Genomic DNA, 23,739 nt, shown 5'->3' on the forward strand with positions numbered 1-23,739 from the left:
CCGCTTCGAAAAGCCAGATTCTTGAATTCTACGCCGGAAAATTAAATGCCTCAATGCTCCCTCAAACGCGTCACATGTCGTATCCAGAGTTAAGTTTCTGTCCTGCCATAATGATGTTTTGGTTTGTTATGTTTCAACTCAGTTATCATTTTTAATTTTATACGAGCCTCCTTTTGTATTGTATACGTGTCAATTTAATTGTTAATTATTCAAATACGAGAAAACGACTAAATGCGCTGAACACATTTTGTGCCAAATTATTGGACAAACTTTTCGTTTCTGCCGTGGCTTGGGTTTTACGCTCAGCGATATTTAACCTACACAGTGTTTCTTGATATTTCCTACGAACCTTTTCGTGCAAGAATTCAATGTCGCTGTTACCCGGTATTTTAACTCAAGTCAGAACGGATTTCAGATCAGACGTATTTAAAACCATATATGAATAAACAGCGATTTATCATCTACGGGTTTATATCGAATTAATTTGATGGCCTGCTCCCAGTTGGCTTGTTAGCTCAATTGGTAGAGCGCTGCACTAGTATCGCAGAGGTCAGTGGTTCGAATCCCGTACAGGCCTGAAATTTTTTTCAGGTCTGATTTTCACTATTGCTCAAATAGTGCTTTACTGCGAAGGATCGTTCTCATATACAAATAAACAGCGAGTTAATAATTGTAGTGGTCACGCAATGTTGATTTCTTGCGTGACGTACTAATCCTAAAAGGGAACAATCCCAACGGTTAATTGTAAACCCTTAAGTGCCAAAGGCCAAGTACAAGTACTTTGAACCCTTTTAAATGTATTTTTAGTATACATATTCTTCACACTGTCGCCTTTTTTATTTTATATGGTATTGACAAAGAGAAATTGTTTGACAATCAGGAGCTTTTGTAAATAATGGCGATCATTTCCGTCATTCTCGAGACCTTAATATTTGATTCAAGGAGGGTACTGTAAGGAGAAATTAGGATCCAGTCCCTCTTAGGGGTTAGAGGGTAAAACACGCTGTCATCAGCAGTACGTTCTTTAGGATTTAAAACTTATGACAGGCACTTAGTCTGCACTGTGATTATCATGAGATGTACGAAGCCAATGAGATGCTGCTAGTTGTCACACTTATTTTTTGCCTGTGCCTTTACTCTTTATGGACGCGTAATTAAAAAATAGCTCTTTTTGTTCTCATGATACTGCCACTTGAAAAAGAGGATAATAAAATCTTTACTAACCGTATGTGTGTCGTTCGGAGGTAAATAATCAAAACATGTAATCAGTGCCACTAAAGTTCATTGTTTTGTGGAAAACTGTAGTGTTAGCGTTCAGGACAGAATATTTAGACAGCATGAATCGTTACAACTGAAATATCGCTCAAATATCAAATATCGCGATATTCGGCGATTATCGCTTGCATTATTCTTCCGCGTCACTCAGTGCCTTTGTTTGGATGGTACAGTGTACCTTCCAAACAAATGCAATACCGTCCAACGTTAGACGTCACCGCCCGTAATCAGACTTCATCGTCCAAACTCGGACAATAACAGTCAGAACCGTCTGATGTTAAAAGAATGAACTTAAGTAGCATTGATTATTTGATTTGGTTATTTGTCTACAAACAACACACATAGTGAGGTTAATGCTTTCCGTTACTAAGGGTTATTGGGCTACTATGGTGTCAGTTTTGTTACCTGGTTAAATCGATTTGCCTGTTTTTAGGCAGAAAAGTCGGAATCAAACCCGAAGGAGCCGCTGGTTGAGAAAGATCATAAAGACCGCACATACTCTTCAACTCAACAAGATGTTACGTATCCTCAGACGGGACAGTCGCTCACTCGGGACTCGCTGGAAACAAGTTCAAAGAGCGTGTACTACACCCCTTCCAGTAGTTTAACAGTGTCGACAATGATGGAAAAACCTAACAACCCATTACAGCCAGTTGAGAAAGAATCAAATGCTCTTCCTTGTTGAGGGCGGCTTGTGTCCTCTTATTCCTTGTAGCAGAATAAACGAACTATTTGTCCCATCCTTAAAAGAATACAAAACTTTACACTGAGAGACGGACTACTTCTTGGAAATTTTACTTGACTCTAATGTTTTTTATTGAGAGTCGAGTCGCATTGATTTCATTATTAGTATTATTATTATTACTATTTTATTATTACTACTATTATTATTATTACTATTATTATTATGCCAGGTTAAAGATTTTGGTCCTCGGTAATCAGTCCTTTCGTACGTTACGGGAAAATTGATCAACTCTTCCAGATTCATACGAAATTTTCAAGCGGAATGTTTTTTTTAAACTCGATGAATCTTCAAAGTTTAAATACATTGAGAACATTTGGTTTCCCCTCCCTCTTTCTTTCCCAACCTCTCCCTTCCGCGCGCCCCACTCCCCCCCAACCATCCGTTCATCCCCAGGAAATATGAAAAATGTCTTTGGCTAGATATCATAAAAATAGTATGACTGTCGAAAGAGGGCGATGGCATTGAAAAAGTTGCCCCTAAAACTGTTTTAGGGGCAATGTTTTTAATGCCATCTGTGACAAGGCCCCGAATACATTGAATTAAATTCGAATTAGACTTGTTTACGTTTTTGGAATAGAATAAAAAAAGATTAAAAGTGCATTGTTAGTTATCTGGAATTGTATACCGGAAGTATGTCAGTCGTACACTCGGTGAACTTAAGCTCAAGAACGTCACGTTGCAACCTGATTTTACACAAAGCCAGCCACTTCCCAATCACAGAGCCGTCACATGGTGCGATGCCAACAAGCTACAGATTTACATTAACATCGAATATTTTACGTTGAACTGTGACATTTTCCATTTATCCCCTCGGTCAATTGAGATTAAGAACGTTACGTTTAATTTTGACAGGAACCAATTACTTGGAGCGTTCATCTGCGCTTTGCTTATGTCATGGTGTTTTCACAGACAAGTCTATTTTTAGTTTGAATTTACCATAAAATGGCAAGGAAGCCTTTCGACCAATCATGATTTGCGCTTAGTTAATTTGTTACTATTTCCCGGCTAAAGATAGTCTACAAAAGAGACCGTTCTGTGAAAATGCCGTGACATAGGCTCAGTGTGGGAGTTGAACGTTCCAAGTAATGAGCTCCTGGTTTCGACAAAAACTTTCCAACCATTTCCAAATCCCAAAAGTCGTTACACGGTTCAATTCCGCTTGATACGAAATACTAAGATTTGAAGGCGAACATTTACCATCCGCGTTTTCGATTGCCCCGTGGCATCCGGTACAGAACACTCGCAAGGCTACGAGATAATACCGTTATTCTTTAAGCGCGGATTGATCGTCAGTATCAGGAAACGTGGCATACACAAACATCGCGTGGCAGTTACCACAATAAGGTTGGGCGGATACGGTTTTTCTGAATCCATACAATACGATATTGATAACGTTACCGATGCTGTGACGTCATTGTGTTTAGCGGTTAAGTCACGTGATTTTATCGACAAAGTATAGGGTTGTCTCAGTGGCACTGTTAAAGTTGAGCAGTGTTCATTACTCCATAGCAGCGTCAATAAGATTTTAAAGTCAAAATTTTAAAACCGGATTAAGGACATGCTTAAGTCGATACTCATAGTCGTCAACGAGTTCACTCTTTCAGCTTAGACTGGTACACCGCGGTGCTCATTGCCCAATCTCGAGCCAGTCTTTTCGGCTCCGCTTGTTAGCGGTCGGTCGCTGACATTAGAGAAAGCGCGGGAAGATCAACAACAAGCGAAAATCGAAGCAGTATTTGTATTTGTATTTGTATTTTATTGTAATCAGACATGACGTGACACTTAAATAGCATAATGAAGCACTACCCACAAATAGCAGAGCTAGTCTCGGCGGGTAGTGTGTGGACGCTAAAACATCTAAAATAAAACTCGGCTCAGCAAAAGATTCAATAAATATACAAGAAACAGAAATTAGATATTAAATCAGTAAAGCACAAATGACAGTATGAGAAAAAAATACAGAAACAGAAACACATGACAATAAATAGAAGAATACATAAGTTATACACTACTATTAACTGGATTTAACTTTCGGCACATCATTGATTATTCGTTCTACGTCAACATAACTATCCTGAACTTGAAGATTTTGAAAGAATTTTGTTATCTCTTTCTTGAAAATATGTTTTGGAAGATTCCTTAAGTTTCCTGGAATGCTATTCCAAATTTTAGAACCAATCCTTGAGAATGAGTTTTTATGTTGATTTAGCCTAGAACGGTTTATGTAATAGTTACCGGCAGATGAAGATCGGGTAATATGATTGTGTATTTCAAGGGAAAGAGTGAACAAACCAGAAAGATTAGGGGGGAGGGGTTAAATTGTTATGGATATCATGCATTAAGAGAGAAGAGAGTTTAACGTAAAGCATATTAATTGGCATAATATTAGCCGATATAAAATAAGGAATGGCGTGTCAATTATAGTTGGCAAAGTTCATTAATCGCTCAGCCCTTTTCTGGAGTATCACTATTTTTTCCATAAGAGACTTAGCTGCTTGGCCCCGAGTGACAAGGCCCTAAGATAAATAAGGATAAATGAGTGATCTATATATATTTAGTAATGTCGAATATGGTACAAGATGCCTTAATCTACAAATTATACCAATGCCTTTACTTATTTTTGATGCAATTATGACTGATATGATGTTTCCAGGCAAGGTTACTGTCAATTAGAACACCTTAATATTTCACATAGTCTTTACGGTCCAGGCAAATGAAATGTTTTCTGTTATTATTATATATTTTTAGATTTACTTTGTAGTAATTAAGTCGTTTCTGGCCGGGATGGAAGATGACAAAATTGGTTTTCTTCTTACCTGACGACCTCCCCGTTTAATAGGGACCTTAAGCAACCACGACGGCGACGGCAACGAGGACGAGGAAAACCAAGAGATCTAATTGGCAGAACACTGGCTCAGCACGTGCATTTTGAAACTTTGTACATTTCTTAGCCGTCCTATGCAACAACAACGTGAAATCGCCAAAATTTGCGTCGTCTGCGAGCCGAAACCGCGACGGCAAATATTTTAATTTCCATTTGGAACTCAACGCTACTTTTATACGTCATACTGAAGTTGAGCTGTGGCGCCGTATGAGAGAATAAGCTCATGCAGTTATTTTTGAAATTTTAACTAAGAGCAGAAATTCAGTTTTTAATCAAAGTCTTCCTTGGCGTTGCCGTCCTGACTGCTTAAGGTCTCTAATAGTAAGTCGACAGACACCGAGAAAGAAAAACCTCACTCGACCACCCTCAGTAACTGATAGCATGGAAACTCCTTGCTCTGTATGTCGTAAAAGATCAGAAGACAAGGCAAGCATATCCATTGTAATAAAAATGACATAAATATCAGTCTGATACCGACAATCCTCCTTCTTTTGGCTTACTGTAATTTGCGAAACGAAACGAAATGGAAAGAAATTCTGTTACTAGTTTGCGTAATGGAAATCTGTAATTTGTGAACGAGAATCCCTCTGGAAAACTCTACCAGCTGGAAGGATGAATCTCTCTGCTTACCACAAGTATGGATTGCATATGCAACCTAGCAAACAATAACAACTAGCGAAAGTGCTAAATGAAAATTCTGCGTGGTGTACTTGTACCCTTGAGATTTTTAACCGATCATCGGTGACTATAAGACCTAAGGAAACTAAAAACCAATTATTAAGTGAAATTGAATCACGTTTACTGTCGTTAGTCTTGACCGATATATCGTTCGAGAGTCGGTCGACACGAAACCGATAAGCTATGTTGGTCGAGAATCGGTCGAGAGACCATTGATACTCTACCGATGTGTTGGTCGACAGTCGGTCGACACTTGGTCGACAGTCGGTCGACACTAGGTCGATAGTCGGTCAATAGTCGATCAATAATCGGTCGATAGTCGGTCGACAACCACGCAATAGTCGGTAAATTTCACGCCCAACTATCTAACGAGTGGCGGTCGATATTTCGTAGACGCATCTTGATCGAGTATCGATTACATCTTGGTGGTATATCGATCAACTATCAGTCATGTGTTGAATACCGGATGAATCTAATTATCTGAGCGACTGTGTTCCTACCCCTCTCCTTCAGTTTCTCACAAGATAGGATGAGTTTTTTTTTTTTTTTTCCTTTTTAATATGTCGACCAAAGTTTACTTCAGACTATGATATAGGCAATTAGACGACAATAAACATGTGCAGATCTGTTAAGAAGTTTTAGACTTGGGATCGGTTAAAAATCTTGTGATAATTTGTAAGATCTCAGCCACGGCATCACCCCCAGAAGCTGTTGACGAACCAGTGACTGTCAAGCTTGCATTACAAAAACCCTCCAAGCACTATAGGATGATATTTCGAATTGAAGCGGACTTGAAAATGATCTTATTTTCGCTGCAAGTGTTATCAATAGCCATCTAAACGGCCAAACATTTTCAACAAATCGTTGACTTTAAGAATCACTTTGGAGAAGCACATGGACAAATTAAAAAGTCTGTTCGTACTACATGGAAGAAACACCAAAAGTAAAGACATCATTTGGGAAGATATCACTGAAATATCTCAGGAGGGAAAAGGAAGGGGATAACTCTGATCCTGCATATTTTAGGCAAAATCTTAGAGACTTGGAGCCTCAAAATGAGATGTCCGTGAACTACAGGATATGACAAGTAGTGACTGACATACTTCGTGGCGTGAATAACTTCTAAATCAATTAAATCCATTCAACATAATAATCAGATATCTTTTGATTTATCTCTAATAAGTTAATTGTTAGTCTGGCTCCCCTTCCCCCCCCTCCTTAAGCAATGCTGCGTGGAATCTGTGACCATTTTGTAACACCAGGCAACATTGAAATGGGGGAGAGGGAGAGATAAATGACACAAAAAAGAGTAAAGCGAGCCAAGAATTTTGCCGCTTATTGCAGTTATGCATTCAGTTAATCTCAACCCGATAATAGGGCAATTCTTTTGTATCATCTGTTGAGAAGTTTTGGCCAAATTCTCGTAGCTGCCAGGTGTGGTTAATTTGTTTTGGAGCACTGTCATTTCAAGAGGTTTCCCAAGAGGTTTCAGGGTACAATGCTGGCCAGTTATCTGGAAACGTTCTGCAAGTAAACTACAGATTGACATTAAATTCGGATGTTTGGCATTGAATTTTGACATTCCATCTTTCTTCTCGGTCTAGTTAATGAGGTAGTCGAATTGTCCCCGATACTGTCATACTGACGTAAGGCTGTAGATAAATGACATTATATACGTTTCTTTGTAGGTTTGTTTGTTTTCCTTTTTTTTTTTTTTTCGACTTTGTGTTCTCGTTTTGCTTTGTATTGTTTTGTTTTCCCCTCTAACGACTGTAACTGTCACAAAATGCGGTCGAGACTAGTGTCACGTGAAAATTTACACACAACATTGCGTAAGCTCAGTATCACATGATCTAAGCCAATAGACCAGTTTACGCAGCCTACTATTGATAGAAACCTACAAAAGTTCAGGGATCTCTTCTGTGAATTCATTGACGACCTCCACTTTAATGTTGAGCAAGAGCCGGGTATTGAGTCGATAAACCAACCAAAATCTCATAACATTGATCACCCAGCGCATTCAGGAAGACGACAGATCAACGGTGTACTGTGCTGGAACGCGCTCAGTTCTGATGCATCCATGACTCCACTATAAAATCTCGGGTCTATTTGTCTCCTAGGTTCATCTTAGTCGTCGGACAGGAAAGAAGGAGAAGTTTCCAATTTTTTGCAAGAAATCGTTGGCTTGTGAAACGACAATTTGAAATCTATTTCCATTTTATTAAGACAGAGCGGAAGTTGGTCGGAAGAGAGAGTAACTATCCGTTACGTTATTCAAACGATAGCAAGGGAAATATTTCCTCGTGCTGTCGTCCGGTAAGTGTATCTCGTCTTCTACGGTTATGGAGGCGCTCGGGAGCGACAAACGACGTGACCGCAAGCAGTAACACGAGAGATAGGTATTGGCGACAGACGACCTTAATAACAATTAAATAAGACAGAATTTATAAGAATACCGACGAATAAGGGAAGTGACATTCTATCGGCTGTTACTTACGTGACATGGGCATATGAGTGAATTCAGCAGACCGACATTACCGCTCTCTAGAACTGCTCATTCTCTAAGCACCAAAGGACTTCCGTAAGATTTAAAGCGTTAGAATCACCTGGCCCCATAAGGCTTAATGGCCGGACATTTACGCGCGACAATGAACACCTAAGATAATCATTGATTGGCCAGCCAAGCAATGATTACTCCATAATAGGTAATTGCGCTGAAATTAGACAGATGGGGACAAATTTGGCGTAGTAAATTCGCTAGAATCGCCATTCATAAATACTCACCGGCAATTGAGGGTTCATCTTTATTGTGCAACTAAAAAAATTGGCAAAAGCCAAGGCAAACAAACTACAGACTGTTTGCTCTCAAAATTTTGTCGGTAACCTTGCACTTCTGCAGTGAACACCATTATAACAAGAAAAATCATTGAAATTACTGAACGAATTTCAAGGGTGAGATCACAAAAAGGGTACAAAGAGGGGTTGGACTGGATCTTAAAGCTGAACTTCTGGTTTCTTTTTATCATTTACACCGGAGCAAAACCTCACTGCGGGTGAGCCCTGAATGATAAATGGTTTGCAGCTTAAAAGAAAACAATTTTAATTAGCTATCTAATTATTGTGGATATTAGGCACTGAATAGATTTGTCGAAAATTTTGTGAGCTATTTAGCATTCAGGGACTTAATGGACTCTGGGTACCATAGGAAAAATTCTACGCTCTTTTTTTTTCCGCGAGTCATTCTCCATTCCCTCTTGTGAAATTTCAGTCCCAGTGTCTCGTCTCGCACCTTCCCGGTACTAGGATAAAAAAAAATGTTAGCAATGTTACTGTACATTTCTGCCATCTTATGTTGAGCCGGTTTGTCCTGTTTTGTAGGGAAGTCCCTACGATGCCCCAGGATCTCTCCTTCTCCGTCCGTCCCTTACAACTGAACAAGGCATTCCCAACCTCCAAACAATGCGACCAATCTATGGAGAATCGTCAGAACCAAGTTCAGAGAACGAATTTCATTCTGCTCCGAGTAGTGTTTCGCCAGTGCTAAAGCGGATACCGGGCAGACCTAGCACCCCACGAGTTGATAAAGAGGTGATAACGTGTTGCTATTTATTCCGTGATTTATTTATTTACTCATTTCTTTTGGTGTCCACATCATAGAGTTTCTCGCAGAAGGTTTCTTTCAACCGCATTTGCATAACCTTTTTTTTTATTTGCCAGCGTGAAAGGGAGAGAGAGTTCAAAACGGCAAACATTTCTAGGGTAATATTCCGTGTCACGCGCGTGATTCTGTGAACATAAATACATGTACCACTCAATACAAGACTTTGTCACACGATCTAAACTTGTGAAGGTTCCTGATGCATCTTCGCCTATGATATGTGAAAAGGTAAAGTCTGTACTCGAACCACGTGGCCCAGACAGCTGGAGCTTATCCCGGTTTCCTTACCATGAAGTGACTGGGAATATAATTACTCCTCCTTAGATGCGATGTTAGTCTATCCCAAGGTTACCCCCACCCACCCCCCCCCCCAGTACTTCATCAAGCTTCCCTGACGATTCGCCGGTACTCAATTATACTCCTGGGTGAAGAAGGGCTTTGCAGGAGTAAAGTGTTTTTCCGAAGAACACAACACATTGAGCCGCCCAGGTCTCGCACACCAATCCCGGTGTACCAATCCTGGTTAGCTAGTAAGCCATCGTCTTCCCTTGCGATAGTTGACGAGAGAAACGCACTGCGTGTAAATCTGAAAATATTTTTTTTATCCCCTACCCTGAAAGAATTGCTCGATAGAGTTTGGGTTGTGGTCGTCTATCCTTTCAGTATCAATTAGCCATTTTCTAAACGAGCGGCGGTCTGGGTACGATTTGCCACCATAAAGGCTCTTGGGATCGTTTGGAGGGACAACGTGAAGGTAAACAAACATGGCGCACTATAACTGCTGTATTCCAGGCTGCACTAACAGTTACAGAAATGCACCTAACCTTCAGTATTATAGAATTTATAAAGATCGTGATATACGTAGAAAGTACGTGGTTCTTATGAGGAACGAGACGTTGAAATTAGACTCTACGAGTACGCAGATTTACTCAGCTCATTTCGATGGGGGAGAGTAACTTAGCAGAACACACTTGCCTTCAATTTTTCCAAGGACAAAATCGACAGCTCCAAATAGAGAACTCAAGAGGGCCAGTTTCAAAGATGCGCAGAAAATGGAGCAAACCAAAGAAAGAAAAACAACACTTGCTCAAATTGCTCAAATTACCACTGTTGTAATTTGCTGTTCACTTCTTTCATGTTGTTGTTTTCGTTCTCCGACTGCTGGATCTCTCCCTTTAACTTAACAATTTCTTTTTCACTTGTTTGTATTCTGTTATATAAACTGTTTAGTTGGTCACCAGTAATTAATGTTTGTATTTCCACACTGGTACTGGTGCCAGCATTAACATTATTATTTTCCGACAGTTCTTCAAATCTAAAGTTCGCTTCCAGTGGTAACTGAGCAAGTGTTGTTTTTCTTTTTTTGGTTTGCTCCATTTCCTGCGTATCTTCAAAATTGGTCCTCTTGAGTTCTCTACGTGGAGCTGTCGGTTTTGTCCATGGAAATCTTGAAGGCAAGCGTGTTCTGCTAAGTTTTTCTCCTCCATCGAAATGAGCCGAGCAAATCCGCGTACTCGTAGAGTCTAATTTCAGCGTCTCGTTCCTCATAAGAACCACGTACTTTCTACGTATATAACGGTCTTTAGGAATTCTATAATACTGAAGGTTAGGTGCATTTCTGTAACTATTAGTGCAGCCTGGAATACAGCAGTTATAGTGCGCCATGTTAGTTTACCTTCACGTTGTCCCTCCAGACGATCCCAAGAGCCTTTATGGTGACAAATCGTACCCAGACCGCCGCTCGTTTAGAAAATGGCTAATTCGAATTCTCCATATCATGCTTTGTTTACGCCCCCACCCCCGCCTTCTCCCTCTCCACACCAAGAATTTTGACCAAGTTTTAATCATACATTCAAACTGCTCAGCTAAAACAAGTTTTTTTCCTTTTCCTTCATACGGGAGAATCAAGCAATGAAGACTCGTTCGAATTCGGTTCAGAGAATAACTTCTGTACCACTATAAGTTTTATATCAGTATCCGACACGCCATCAGAGGCAGGAGTGGAGGTGAAAATTCGCTCTCTACCTATACAATGCTGTTTCTTGTTTGCATGCAAACCAAGGGATCGGTTATTCTGTATCGCCTGAGTGGTTGAAGGATTTTGAGAAGATTACCCTGTTTTCAGGGAGAACGGGGTGGGGACAGTCGACGCTGACAGAGTGTTAAGGGGGGGACTTTGACCAACTAAATAACGGTCTCTGATATCGTGGAACGCATATGCCTTTTTTCTTATCCTCTTTTTATTTGAATGGTGACAAAACAGCATTTCATGCCAGTGAAATCTCACGTCAAATGTCGAAGAGTACCTAATCTTTTCTACGTCGTTCTCTACAGATTTAGCACTAGATACCAGATCCGTTACAAAAACTTCAACTAAACAACAAGTGGTTTTTTTTTAAGTTTCTTTTCAGTAGAGCGTATTTGTGTCCATGGAGCCTCCTTTCCATACATCTACCAGCCCCGTAAATGTTTTGGAGGAGGAAATAATAATGATATATTCTTGGCTGTTGTTCTATATTTAACAAATGGTAAACACCACAGCGTACACTATTGAGCTATGGATACACGCGGGAGGTTACCAAGCACGAAAGAAGCGTAAGAGTCGCGTGAGGCGATAGCCAAGAGCGACTCCAACAGCTTGAACAAACCTCCCAAGTGCATCCATAAATCAATAGTGTACGCTGTAGTGTTTATCATTTTTTTTGTAACATAACATTGATACATTGCGGCAAAAGAGTTCCCTTTTATTTAACTCTAAAGTCTTGCGTGACCAGAAAAAACAGGCGCATGTAACAAGTCTCTGCGTTTGCTCACGTCAGCCGCGTACACCGATGAGCAAATGGTGGACACTGAATGACCGATCAGAGCACGCGCTTTTCTTTGGTTATGTTATAACATCTAGAACCGTTGATCACATGCGCATATAAGGAATTTTGATGCACCGTCATTCCCACGGTAGTCCATTTCCTGGTCTCTTATTGTTTGGCAAAGTACTAACAAGAATACGGATATGCTGTGAACCTCGGGATGGGTTAAAATCTGGGAATCCTTTGTAAAAACCTTAGTCATCCACTTTTGATATCTTCTGTAGGCTTACACGACATATTTCCTTTGTACAACATTGTCTCCTTTCTGTAGAACGCAGTCATATCTGTACACCCTGCGAGGCCCACATATCATTTCGAGGAGGGGATAAGTCTTAATGAACGACCTAAGGAACTAAATAATTTTTTGTCACAACGGTATGTTCATGGTCATTTTTTTAAATGAGAAAAGAAGCCATAATCGTTTGTATTATATGTGTATGAGGAGATTTAAAGCATGACTGTAATTTAACGAGGTGTATGTGGGGTATTTTGAAAGGCAATTAATATTTTTACCGAAATACGCAAACAAATATAAAACGGGCCTTTTGCAAACGCGCATCTAGCACACTGCAATATATGTCCCTATTGCGGTTGATTATCACTATCGTTCATTAAGTAAGTTCTTGGGAGAGATGTGTGTGTTGGTTCGAAGCTGAAGAACAGGCCAATGAGAATCCGTTCTCTGACTCAGCATGGACAGGAAAGGGAATCCAAGTTTAAACCACACCAACGCAAAACGCCACGACAATAAACTTGTGAGGAGTGCTGGATTAGTTGTAAACCAAGATCTATTAAAATATGGAGATACCTATAGGCATCGTAACTCAGTATCTGGCCATATCTACCGCTAAAAAAATGTAAATTTCTGTCTGTTATGTCTCCTTTCAGGCACGCTCTTCGAGTGAAATCTTTAAGTCACGTTCTTCGAGTGGAATCTTAACGTCTAGAAATATTTCAAGCGGATTTGGATCATTTAAGGTAAATGACGTTTAAGGGATCCCCTCCCTTACAGCTGTGGACGATCCTGTGATGATGAAGTTCATTTTGGTGAATCTTGTGGGCAAAAATTGGCGGCCACTCTCCTGTGTTCCGATCTGGCCGTTTCCTTAAACAAGGGTCTAGGATCATAGCTGAGCCTAGATATCTCAGTAAGCTATTCTACTAATAAATCACAAAGTTTACGGAGGTCGCCACTTAAACCCGAGAAGTCGTTTCACTTTTAAACTAAATATTTTGGCTCCGACTCCACATCTGTTCCGATAACTTGATTTTTTTATTGCTTTTTTTCTTTTCATGTGTATGAAAGCACCAAACATCAAATCAAACACAATGTTTATTATGCAAAAACATACTTAAAGGACACGTCAGAGGTTTTCCCCTCAGCGGATGCTCTCTGAAAAAATATAAAACAAGCTTTAAATTACTTCGAAAAATGCTAAAATCCTGCTCTTAAAGTCTCTCCATAGGAAGATTCCAGTTTTGATTCCACAAAAGATGTTCGGTTTACTGTGTTCCCGTCCTCTGAGACTAGAAAAGATGGACCAGAGAGGAGGGAGTCTGAATCGTCTACTGTTGTGTCCAGTGAGGGTGGATCACTGAAGGTGAAAGGTATCAAACTGTGTTGGCCTCCTGGAACTCTTGAAGATCCTGAAACTATTAAGCTTACATTGAAAGATCCCTTCCAGCACTATAGCCTGATATTTCAAAGGAAGCTAGAAAACGATTTTATTTTTGGCGCAAATATCACTAATTTATGACCAAATGGTCTAAAGTTTAACAAATTTTTGACTTTTGAGAATCACCTTAGATAAAAACAAAGACCCGCATAATAAATGGCTCGTTCTACATGGCAAACAAGCCCTAGATGGAAACATTTTTTGGGAAGATATCACTGATCACACCAGGTTTGACTTGATAAATGGGGCAGTTACCACTGAAATCAATGGGTTTTTCATAATTGCTGTCCTTTTGAGATCAATTTGGGTACGATCGAAAGAAATAGTGACACGCCTCAACCTCATGTCATTTAAATACACGTTGTCGGTACTGTACAGGTGCAATCTTCAAAACTGTTCTTTCGAAGAGCTTGCTCTCGTTTTCATGAGCCAGGACGTCTACCAAGAGCAATCTTACAGAGAGAACGATCAATGTGCCTTGGAAAAACTAAAAAGAGATGGGTTTGAAGAACTTGGATCTAACGTTCGACAAGAAACCAACTATATATACAATGAGGAACGCCTCGTAGTCTCGATTCTTCTTGGTAAAGACTACAAGCTTGCAAAAAACCAGCGAGAAAGTATTGAAGTTACTGTTGAATCGTTCATAGGGTGGAATACTGGAAAGAGCGTCACGTTTCTGTTGCAAAGTTCAAGTACGAAAGCCAAAATTTTGTGTGGAGAGATCAATATTGAGGGTCAGTATGGGCATAACCGCAAGGAAAACTTCTGTCAATCGGGTGAACCTTAATCGAAGAACCGTTTTGGAAATTTCATCAAGTAATGTTGTAATCTACATTTTCTTGTTACTTGAAACAGTTCTTGGGAGTAGGCGAACAAGTTTTTAACCTTCGACCAATCAGAATAAGGCTTGAGTTTCCGACGGAAACGTGGAGCCAAGCTGTCTCTTGGTGGCAGAAAGAAGATAAACAGCTGGAAACCCTTTTGCAGGGATGGAAAGAACAGGAAGGGGACGAAGCCGGTCCTGAATTACTTAGGAAATCCCTTGATGGACTTAAAGCTGAAGGTAGGATGTTGCAGTATTTCGAATTGAGATTTCGTACATACCAAGGGCTTGTAAAACGTATAGGATTTTGCAATTGTCTGATCACATTTTCGTTCCATCTCATCATTCCAAAATAACACACTTAAATAGTTTGATACTAGAAAAATGTGCAACCATTGTTTTGGTTTCGGTGGATAGATACCTGCACTTTATCTTTGCTTCCCAATCAGTGGACAGCGTTTGATTTCGAACGTGATACTGCTATAAACATGGCTCTAAGTATTTCTACAAATCATTTCATTTATTTGCCAGAATTCAGAGTTAAAGAGAGAGGACAAATGCATATCACACATTTGAGAGAACTGGCGTATTCGATCCATAGTTTGAATCATGGGGACCATGACGTGATGAAATATGTGGAAGATGAGATAAGGAATCAATGCAGATCTATTTTGAGGGACTGTTGCATTGAGATGGCCAATTCAACGGAGGATATGAAGTGGGCAAGTTCCATCGAAAACCACACCGACGTTCTAGTAACCCGGGGAATTGTTTCTGATGAGGTTTCTCAACAATGTAAGGCCATGAGTTCATCTGCTGATAACGTTGTTAAAACAAATTTTCTTGTGCTGGTCCCTCATCTTGTTCAAGCCGTGAAGGAAATCTTCCGAGATGAGAGCGTTCCGCCTTCCCAAAGTGGAATGAGAGGACTGGGTAAGGAGACTGTCACAAGAATTGTTTAAGCGATTCAAAACGCTGCAAAGGACAGAAAAATACTGAGTCTTTTTAGACAAGTATGTGATGTTCTTGAGATGTTATGTCTAGACAACAATTACAATCCATCGCAAAACACAGATGAAAAGATACAGGAGTGGGGAAGTGCGTGAAAGATTACGAGTCGCTTCACTTCATCTTAAAGACATCATATCAGATCAAAAGGCCTATGAAGGAATCCATTTTCTCACAGTGGTTTTGCTGAAAGCTATCCACATTTACGATTCACACTGGTTTTTTCTTAAATTGCACCTTTTCTCTGCTGAAAACAATCAAACAGGTTTCAGATTTCAATAGTGCGGTCTATGCAGGAATTCCTTGTAGCAGAAGAAAGGAACTATTTTCCCCATCCTTAAAAGGGAACAAAAACTTAGAGACAGGCTTCTTCGTGGAAATTTTGAGTTTACTCGGCTGTCGAATCGATTCGTATTGAATTTTTTCTTATTATTATTATTACAGTTACAAGATTTTATCCGTAGATAATGTCCTTTTGTATGTTAGAGGAATATTGCTCAACTCTTTTTATTTCAGATCATTCGATAAGCCTTCAAAGTTGAAATACAAATTAATACAAGTGAACAAATTTCGTTTCCCCTCCCTTATCACCCTCTTCCCCCCCCCCCCACCACTTTCCACAATACATCCGTTTATCCTTAGGAAAAATGGAAAATGTTTTAGGTTAGGTATCTTACAAATAGTACGACTTTTGAAAGAGGTCGGAAGGATGGTCGTAAAAGGACGTCACGAGGGTTAAGAATCTTACCCTCATCCTTTCAGAATACGGAAAGGATAACCCTTTAACTTCCACGAGTGACAAAAGACAGAATTTCTCCTTACGATATCAATAGAATATCGAGCAGACAAGTGATGAGAATAGAGAAAAATATCAATCAGGGAATTGATTTGAGGGAGCAGGGAGGGCGCAGTGGTGAGAACACTCGCCTCCCACCGCTGTGGCCCGGGTTCGATTCCCGGACCAGGCGTCACATGTGGATTGAGTTTCTTGTTGGTTCTCGTCCTTGCTCCGAGGGTTTTTCCCCGGGTCCTCCGGTTTTCCTCCCTCCGCAAAAACCAACATTCCAAATTCCAATTCGATCTGGAAACAGTGGAAAAGGAAGAGCCACCCAGTGGAATGTCCATTGCTAAATTATTTATTTATTCTTTATTATTATATTTATTGTTAGTTGATCCAAAACCAAATTCTCCATACTAACATCATAAGAATTGAATTACGGATGGTAAAGAGAATTACTGTTGAAATCTTGGGAGCGTAGGGATTAAAAGAAAATTGCCCCCACAACAAAGTCACGGGTGCATTGAATTAAGGTGGCTGGTACCAGTTTTCATCTTTTTTATGGTTTGTAACTTTGAAAGAATACAAAAAAAAGACTGACCAAGGCCAGTTGAACACTTTTACAGGGTTTAATTATATAATCATTGGTTATCCAAAAGTAGGTGTCATTTCGTCACTAACAGTTTCCATGGCAACGCTATCATAGGCTTTTTCAGACGCATTTTTTAGCTTGTGGCTTAAATAATTCGAAAACTAACCCGTTGACCCCATGTTTTTTTTCAGTGATTGCATTTGGCACTTGAAAAGGAAAATGCACAAAGATTTTAAAAAAATTATACGGAGCGGAATTTCAGAAAATCTAGAAAAAAGGCAATTTTCACACCTCGCAAATTTCCTTCCGTAGAATTTTCTAGTTTTTTTTTTTTTCTGATGATTCCTTTCGACGCTATTATCATATTGGAACAATAAAAAGAAGGGGTCACCGGACTTGTTTTCATGCAATAGCTTTCGTGAGTTTAGCAATTTCCACGCGCCTTCTCGCGCATTTAAAAATCTGGATTCTATAAGATCGACATTTGCTCATGATCTGTTATAGCTACCGCTGATAATTGCGTGTGCTGGCGCGAGCGCCGACGATCTGGCCCCGGTTGTTCGAAGGATGGATAACGCTATACACCGGATAAATCTCTATCCGGTGGATAGCGCAGTACGTTTGGGTAACACTTATCCGCTGGATAGCGATTTATCCGTTGGATAGCGTTATCCGCCCTTTGAATAACCGGAGCCTGATGTTTACATAAGTAAATTCGCCTTTACTGCTAAGAAAATCATTAAAGAGCTGTCAAAGACAGCCTCCCGACACATCTTAAAATTCCTACACACGACTTCTGGTTACATTATATTATTTTCCTTGAAGTTTCAGTCTTCTTTCACTTAAGGTAGATTATCGTTCACTTAAGTTCTTCTTTTTTCGCCGTCGCAAGATTTCAAATCGGTTGAATATTTCTTTTAGATATGAAGTGAAGCAACCTTTACTTCTCCGAAAATCGTCTTCTTTATCTTAGTGTCTATCTCCTGCATTCACAGTGGCCGCTCAGCACATCAAATACACGCTCTTAGGTAAACTTCTCACAAAAGTAGAAAAAAATCCACGCGCCGCCATCTTTGATTTGAATTTTCATCCTTTTATCTCGCGCTTCTTTCGCACGTTTCTCTCGCGCGTCACGCAAGAGTGTCCTGTTCCCTGCGCGAGGAAACTGGTACCAGCCACCTTAAATGATCACGAGGTACAATTCCGTGACGATATAACCAGGAATAGGCCGCAAATAAGACGTGTTTGCGATTTTTAGGAATCAAATTAAAAAGAAATCAAAGCGCATTGTGAGGCAACTGGAGCCGGATACAGAAAGTATCTCAGTCATCCATACGCTTAGTGAACGTCGTGCTTTAACATGATTATACGCAAAGCCACCTACTCACCAATCCCAGAGCCGTCACATGGTACAATGCTGACAAATTAACTTGAAACGTTATGTAAGTAGGCTACAGATTTACATTAAATTCGGATGTTGGCATTGAATTTTGACATTTCTATCTATATTCTTGGTCTATTTAATAAAGTAGTCGAATGGTACTCAACACTGACGTATTGACGTAAGGCTATGGATAAATAACATTAAACACGTTTTTTTGGTAAGTTTGTTTGTTTTTATGGCTTTTTGTTTTCTTTTGTTTTCTTTGTTTTTGTTTTTGTTGTTGTTGTTTTGTTGTTGTTTTTTTTTGGCTGTGTACTGTCGTTTTGTTTTGTATTGTTTTGTTTTCGCCTGTAACGTCATGTGAGACACACCAGTTCAGTATCATATGAGCGTCATGTGACACACACAAGTCCAGTATCATATGATCCAAACCAATTCTTCGATTTCAATATACGTCACAGCTCTTCACACCTACTTATGTAAATGAGCTATCCGCCATCTTGGTTGATATACAAACGCTCTTGACCTCAGTCACGCTAAGCGACTAGGTCATTATCCCTACACAATGCCCGTTTTATGCGCTGTATTTAACTGCGGTCACAACGCTACCAGAGACAAAGAGTACAGATACTTTAGATTTCCTAAAGTAATCACATCTCAAGGGGAAAAAACGCAAGAACTGACCGAAAAGCGTAGAAAAAAGTGGATTGCCAATATATCACGTGCAGACTTGACAGAGGAAAAACTTCAACACACACGCGTCTGTAGTTATCATTTTATCAATGGTAAGTTGTTGTCAAGATTCGAAGAAAATTATACTATAGTTAATGTTTGGACGTTTAGTGAACATTTTGCTACAAGTCTGATAGTAAATGCTAGTTTAAGTTTCGCAATGTCGCACTCCACGTGCTATCTACAATAGAGAGGTCGCAACCAGTAAATAAATAATTTATTTTGACCAGGAAATCCATCAAGCCTTTATGATGTTGAGAATCCTGACTGGGCACCTACTCTTAATATGGGCCATAATAAAGTGAAAACAGTGAAGACTCCAGCGTCTAAAGATCGAGCTGAGCGTGTGACGCGCAGATGTAAGAGGCGCCAATCTTCCACGACAACACAAACAACTAAAATATCTAAAAATGGTAAGAAGCTTTAAATCTATTACAGTCTAAAAAGAACGCTCTTAAAGTATACCATACATTTGCCGTTTTAGATCAAGCACAGAATGTTGACCATTCTCATGAGCACGGCGTTCAAGAATCAAGTGTAGTGCCAGATACAAATGTACCACCTGAAGTAATAGAGATACCATCGCCCGATCTACAGGAATCACAAACTGAATCTGCCACTGCTCTTTTCAGCGAATCCATAAATATTACAGAATTGTCAACAAAACTCAGTGCGCAATGCCAGACAGACCTCAGTTCACAAGATATCAGCAACATGGAGGACTACATCAATACCACAACAGCCGAGATAGTTGACTTAAAGAAAATTGTAAATGAGTTGGAAACTAAAGTCCTACAGTCAGCGTTGACGAAGGAAAGTTTTACAAATAATGATGCCAAAACAAAGTTTTACACAGGTCTGCCAAATTTTGCAATAATGATGGCAGTTTTTAATCTAGTTGCTCCCTCTGTCATAGCAACATCAAGAAATTGTATACCAAAATTTTCAGAATACATATTAACTCTTATGCGTTTGCGTTTAAACCTGCCGTTACAAGATCTCGCATACAGATTTAAAGTCTCTCTTCCTACTGCTGGTAGGATCTTTGAAAAATGGGTTGATGCTATGAGTGATAAATTGGGATTCTTGATTTGGTGGCCTGAGCGCGAGGAACTAGGGAAAACAATGCCCAGAGTTTTCAAGGGAAATTTTGGAAATAGGGTTGCTGTGATAATAGACTGTTTTGAAGTTTTCATTGACAGACCATCTAGTTTAATTGCAAGAGCAATGACCTGGAGCAACTACAAACACCACAATACTGTGAAATTTTTAATTGGCATAACACCACAAGGTGTCATATCATTCATTTCCCAAGCTTGGGGTGGTAGAGTAAGTGACAAATATTTAACACAGAACAGTGGGCTTCTCAAAAACTTGCTGCCATTGTACTGGCAGATCATGGTTTTGATATCTCTGATAGTGTTGGCCTTTGTCAAGCATCCCTAAAAATTCCAGCCTTCACCAGGGGAAAAAATCAACTTTCAGCACTAGATGTTGAAGAAACAAGGAAGATTGCAAACGTTCGGATTCACGTAGAAAGGGTGATTGGTCTGGTACGAAGGAAATACACAATATTACAGACAATTCTACCTATTGAATTCGTGACCGCAAGACATGGAAAAGCTGAAGCCCCTATTGACAAAATTGCTCGTGTATGCTGTGCGCTTACTAATTTATCAGACTCAGTTATCCCTTTTGAGTAAACAACACATTTATCTAATTGCTTTTTATATGATTTGAATTTTTAATACCTATATAAAAATAGTGAAGTTGTCCTTCTATTTAGTACTTATTCATTGGGAAATATAATTAGCAAACTGACAGCAATGTAAACATATCAACATTGTAAAAATCAGTATGAAACATTACAAAGAAACTGTTAGGGTTGGAATATTTGTAATTATTGCACCTGTTTGTGCACATTCCACTATATCTGTGAAATAGTATCATTACTAAATTGTGCAAATTTGAATAAATTAATTATTTTCCATTGTTTGATCATGATCAGCACAATTTTGTATATAATTGTGCATTGTATTTCACAGACAAAATGAATGCATTTTTAAAAACATTAAAACATCCTTCTTCATAATGCAGCCTTAGAGTGCCATTTTCCTAATAGTTCTGGGAGAATTCCCTTTTTAAAAAAACTTGTTGCTTTGATTACTGTATTGTCCCAGAATACGGTGTCTGCAGTCACTCTTTCTGTGTGTATACCGCTTTCGGTCCACACAATAAAATCGCTGTATGCTACTTCAGCAATATTGATCTGAGCTTGCACCTAAAAAAATGTACAACAAAACTGGTTAAATTTTTTGTATTAATTTGTATTTTAATTCAATGCTACTTGTTGCGATTGTTACAATCTTACCTGGTAAAAGTAGGCATGGTTCCTATCTAACTGGATTTTGCCATTATTCTCAATTAAGCAACTTTTCTTGTTGGATGCCAGAGTTTCTATTGATTCATTCTTGTGACAAAATGGACACTAACAATACATATCAAAATCAATACAAATATTTAGACATCTGAAATGCAGTTGTTCAAAGGCAACTTTGTGTATAACATTTAGAAAAAAAATGCTTGTAATGGGCATTCCTATTTTGTAAGAATCCTTTTCAAAAAGATTTAGGGCCTGTTTATACATGAGGTAGACTTAATATACCATACCTTCACTTCACACAATCCCTCTCCGCAACAGTCGCCAAGTACAACACCGTCAGGCGAAGCTCCAAGATGAGGCCATTTGGGATTAATGAGTAACCCACTGTCAGCCACTGTAAAGCTTTCATGATGTTCTGTCATTATCTTCACATAGTAATCTCTTGCCTTCTTCTCATGATTACATCCCCATCTGAAATGTACAGAAAAGAATTTGTAACTTAAAGCTGGAAAAAAAGACTTCATTTGAGAATAAATAGCCAATTGCATGACTGTAAATGGCACTATACTGCCTAAATGTATATTTTTGTTTTATTTTCTAGATGATCATTAGTTTATTTATAAGAATTAATATACATAGTTGCTAACCTTGTTGCTACAGAAGAAAACTGATGTGCCTCTGGGTAGCAGATTTGTTTTATTAGGCTTTTTGATGGGTTTGCAAAATTAGTGTGGCATGCTGATCTTAACCTGGAGGCAGTAATTCTTCCAGCTCGCTGCTCAAACCAGACTCTTGATTTGGATTGGTCCTTTGTATCTGATTCAATAGCCCTGCATTGTTTTTCTGTTAGACTGACCATGGTATTTTCGGCCAAGACGAGTAACTCGGCCAGGGAGAGATTTTGGTTTTCTGGCTTAAACAAAGAAGTAAGAGGTGGAGCAAGGTGGCACATCTCACTTGGTTTATACCCATCACTATATCCCGGGACTAAGGATAATATAGCTGGTTTTGTGCCTGCCATGGATAACTGGTGAAACAAGTTAGCCACTTCTTCATCAGTAGCTTTGTTCGGTGGTCTGTCATTAGCTGGCATTCTCCTTGATGTTGTTGGAATTACATTTTGTGTCTGCAACATGTCAAACTTCTTTTTTGCTGAAGTAAAATCCATTTCATTCACAGGTATGTAAGGGATCTATAAGAAAACACTGGCAATAAGATTTGATTGGATGAATATTATATTTTTTAACTTCTTACAGGTTTATATTGGATTGGATGAATATTATATTTTTTAACTTCTTGCAGGTTTATACCGTGAATGACAGAGGATGTCACCTAAAACCCAAACGAAAACCACAACATACAATAAGGTTATACTGCACTTACATCTTTAACATAAGCTGGCATTAACCACTTGCTTTTTTCTTGAGTACAAGTTGTCGATGATCGCATCCTTACTCCAGTTTCCAAAGCGAAAAGTGTCGCACCGACGTGAGAGCATGCTTCAGCCAAACTACACGGTTAGGAAAAGAAAAATCAGTCGAACAGTACTAATAGAAAACACCTAAACATGTGGCTCGAACTTGAGATTCTATCTGACAAAATTTCTAGTAAGCTGGTTTATATTTGTGTCAAGTATTCGTACTTACCCCGCCATACAACTGCAGTGAGCTGCGATTACACTCCCGTTAGTCTCAGAAAGAGTCCAAACTGATAAAGGAGTTTCTCTCGCACGTTGCGAGTGTTTGACCTGCATTTAAAGAGTGCGATATTTACACTTCCGTTCAGTGAAATGTGCATGTAAATGTATGGCATTCACTTACCCGAGAGAAGATCAATACTTTGTCTGGCTGCACTTCTTTGGCCAGGATAGAATGAACCCAGCCTGACACAAAAAAGTTGTATGATTCCAACGATTTGTACGCCTTCATCTCCTCTTTTGTTCTCCACGAAGTTTGCACCAAGAGATAGTTCACAATATCTGGGTATTCGACCGATGGCCAAAGCTTTAATTCGTCTTTGAATTCCGATTTTTTTAACTTAAACGGGTCGAAACCAATCATCCTAACTTTCTCTACGTATCGCTTCTTCGTAACTTCATCTAACGTCTCGCAATACGCTGAAAGCATTGGAGAATGCACTTCAGAGTCACTGTTCGACGCCATTTTTAACGCTTTGTATATCAACCAAGATGGCGCTGATCGGTGACGTCACAGATTTTTACCACGTGATTGAAAACGAAGAATAGACCAGCCT

General features: G+C 39.4%; 1 protein-coding gene, 2 long non-coding RNA genes, 1 other non-coding gene and 1 pseudogene across 6 annotated transcripts in view; 4 read left to right on the forward strand and 1 right to left on the reverse strand.

Annotated features, from left to right (window-relative positions):
- Positions 1-2,620, forward strand: part of LOC148724563 (uncharacterized) — a 2,993-nt gene extending 373 nt beyond the window's left edge. The window contains exon 2 of the long non-coding RNA XR_015990533.1: positions 1,709-2,620. This is a non-coding gene — a long non-coding RNA (uncharacterized LOC148724563). The remainder of the gene's footprint in view (positions 1-1,708) is intronic.
- A 4,482-nt stretch (positions 2,621-7,102) lies between these two features.
- On the forward strand, positions 7,103-10,626 carry LOC148724564 (uncharacterized). Its single transcript, XR_015990537.1, has 3 exons — positions 7,103-7,898; positions 8,961-9,170; positions 9,300-10,626. It is a non-coding gene; the product is annotated as an uncharacterized LOC148724564 (long non-coding RNA).
- Positions 10,627-12,799: 2,173 nt separating this feature from the next.
- On the forward strand, positions 12,800-16,185 carry LOC111327125 (uncharacterized). The gene is made up of 7 exons (XR_015990637.1): positions 12,800-12,883; positions 12,996-13,085; positions 13,574-13,715; positions 13,915-14,011; positions 14,162-14,520; positions 14,619-14,849; positions 15,141-16,185. It is a non-coding gene; the product is annotated as an uncharacterized LOC111327125 (transcript).
- Positions 16,186-17,329: 1,144 nt separating this feature from the next.
- Positions 17,330-21,095, forward strand: LOC148724565 (uncharacterized; annotated as a pseudogene). Its single transcript, XR_015990532.1, has 2 exons — positions 17,330-19,516; positions 19,588-21,095. The product of XR_015990532.1 is annotated as an uncharacterized LOC148724565 (transcript).
- Positions 21,061-23,719, reverse strand: LOC148724566 (uncharacterized). 2 transcript variants are annotated; one of them, XM_088730000.1, is made up of 7 exons: positions 23,307-23,719; positions 23,133-23,233; positions 22,870-22,996; positions 22,134-22,678; positions 21,774-21,957; positions 21,475-21,591; positions 21,061-21,384 (listed from the first exon to the last, which is right to left on the reverse strand). In XM_088730000.1, exons 1-7 carry the CDS (start codon positions 23,646-23,648, stop codon positions 21,190-21,192), a joined length of 1,611 nt encoding a protein of 536 aa, XP_088586126.1. In that variant the 5' UTR covers positions 23,649-23,719; the 3' UTR covers positions 21,061-21,189. The 2 variants fall into 2 exon arrangements, with proteins under 2 accessions (XP_088586126.1, XP_088586127.1); XM_088730001.1 differs by lacking the exon at positions 21,475-21,591 and having other exon boundaries at positions 23,307-23,714.
- Between the last annotated feature and the right edge of the window lie 20 nt (positions 23,720-23,739).

The sequence above is a fragment of the Stylophora pistillata genome, chromosome 8 (genome assembly GCF_964205215.1).
Source record: "Stylophora pistillata chromosome 8, jaStyPist1.2, whole genome shotgun sequence".
Taxonomy (NCBI): domain Eukaryota; kingdom Metazoa; phylum Cnidaria; class Anthozoa; order Scleractinia; family Pocilloporidae; genus Stylophora; species Stylophora pistillata.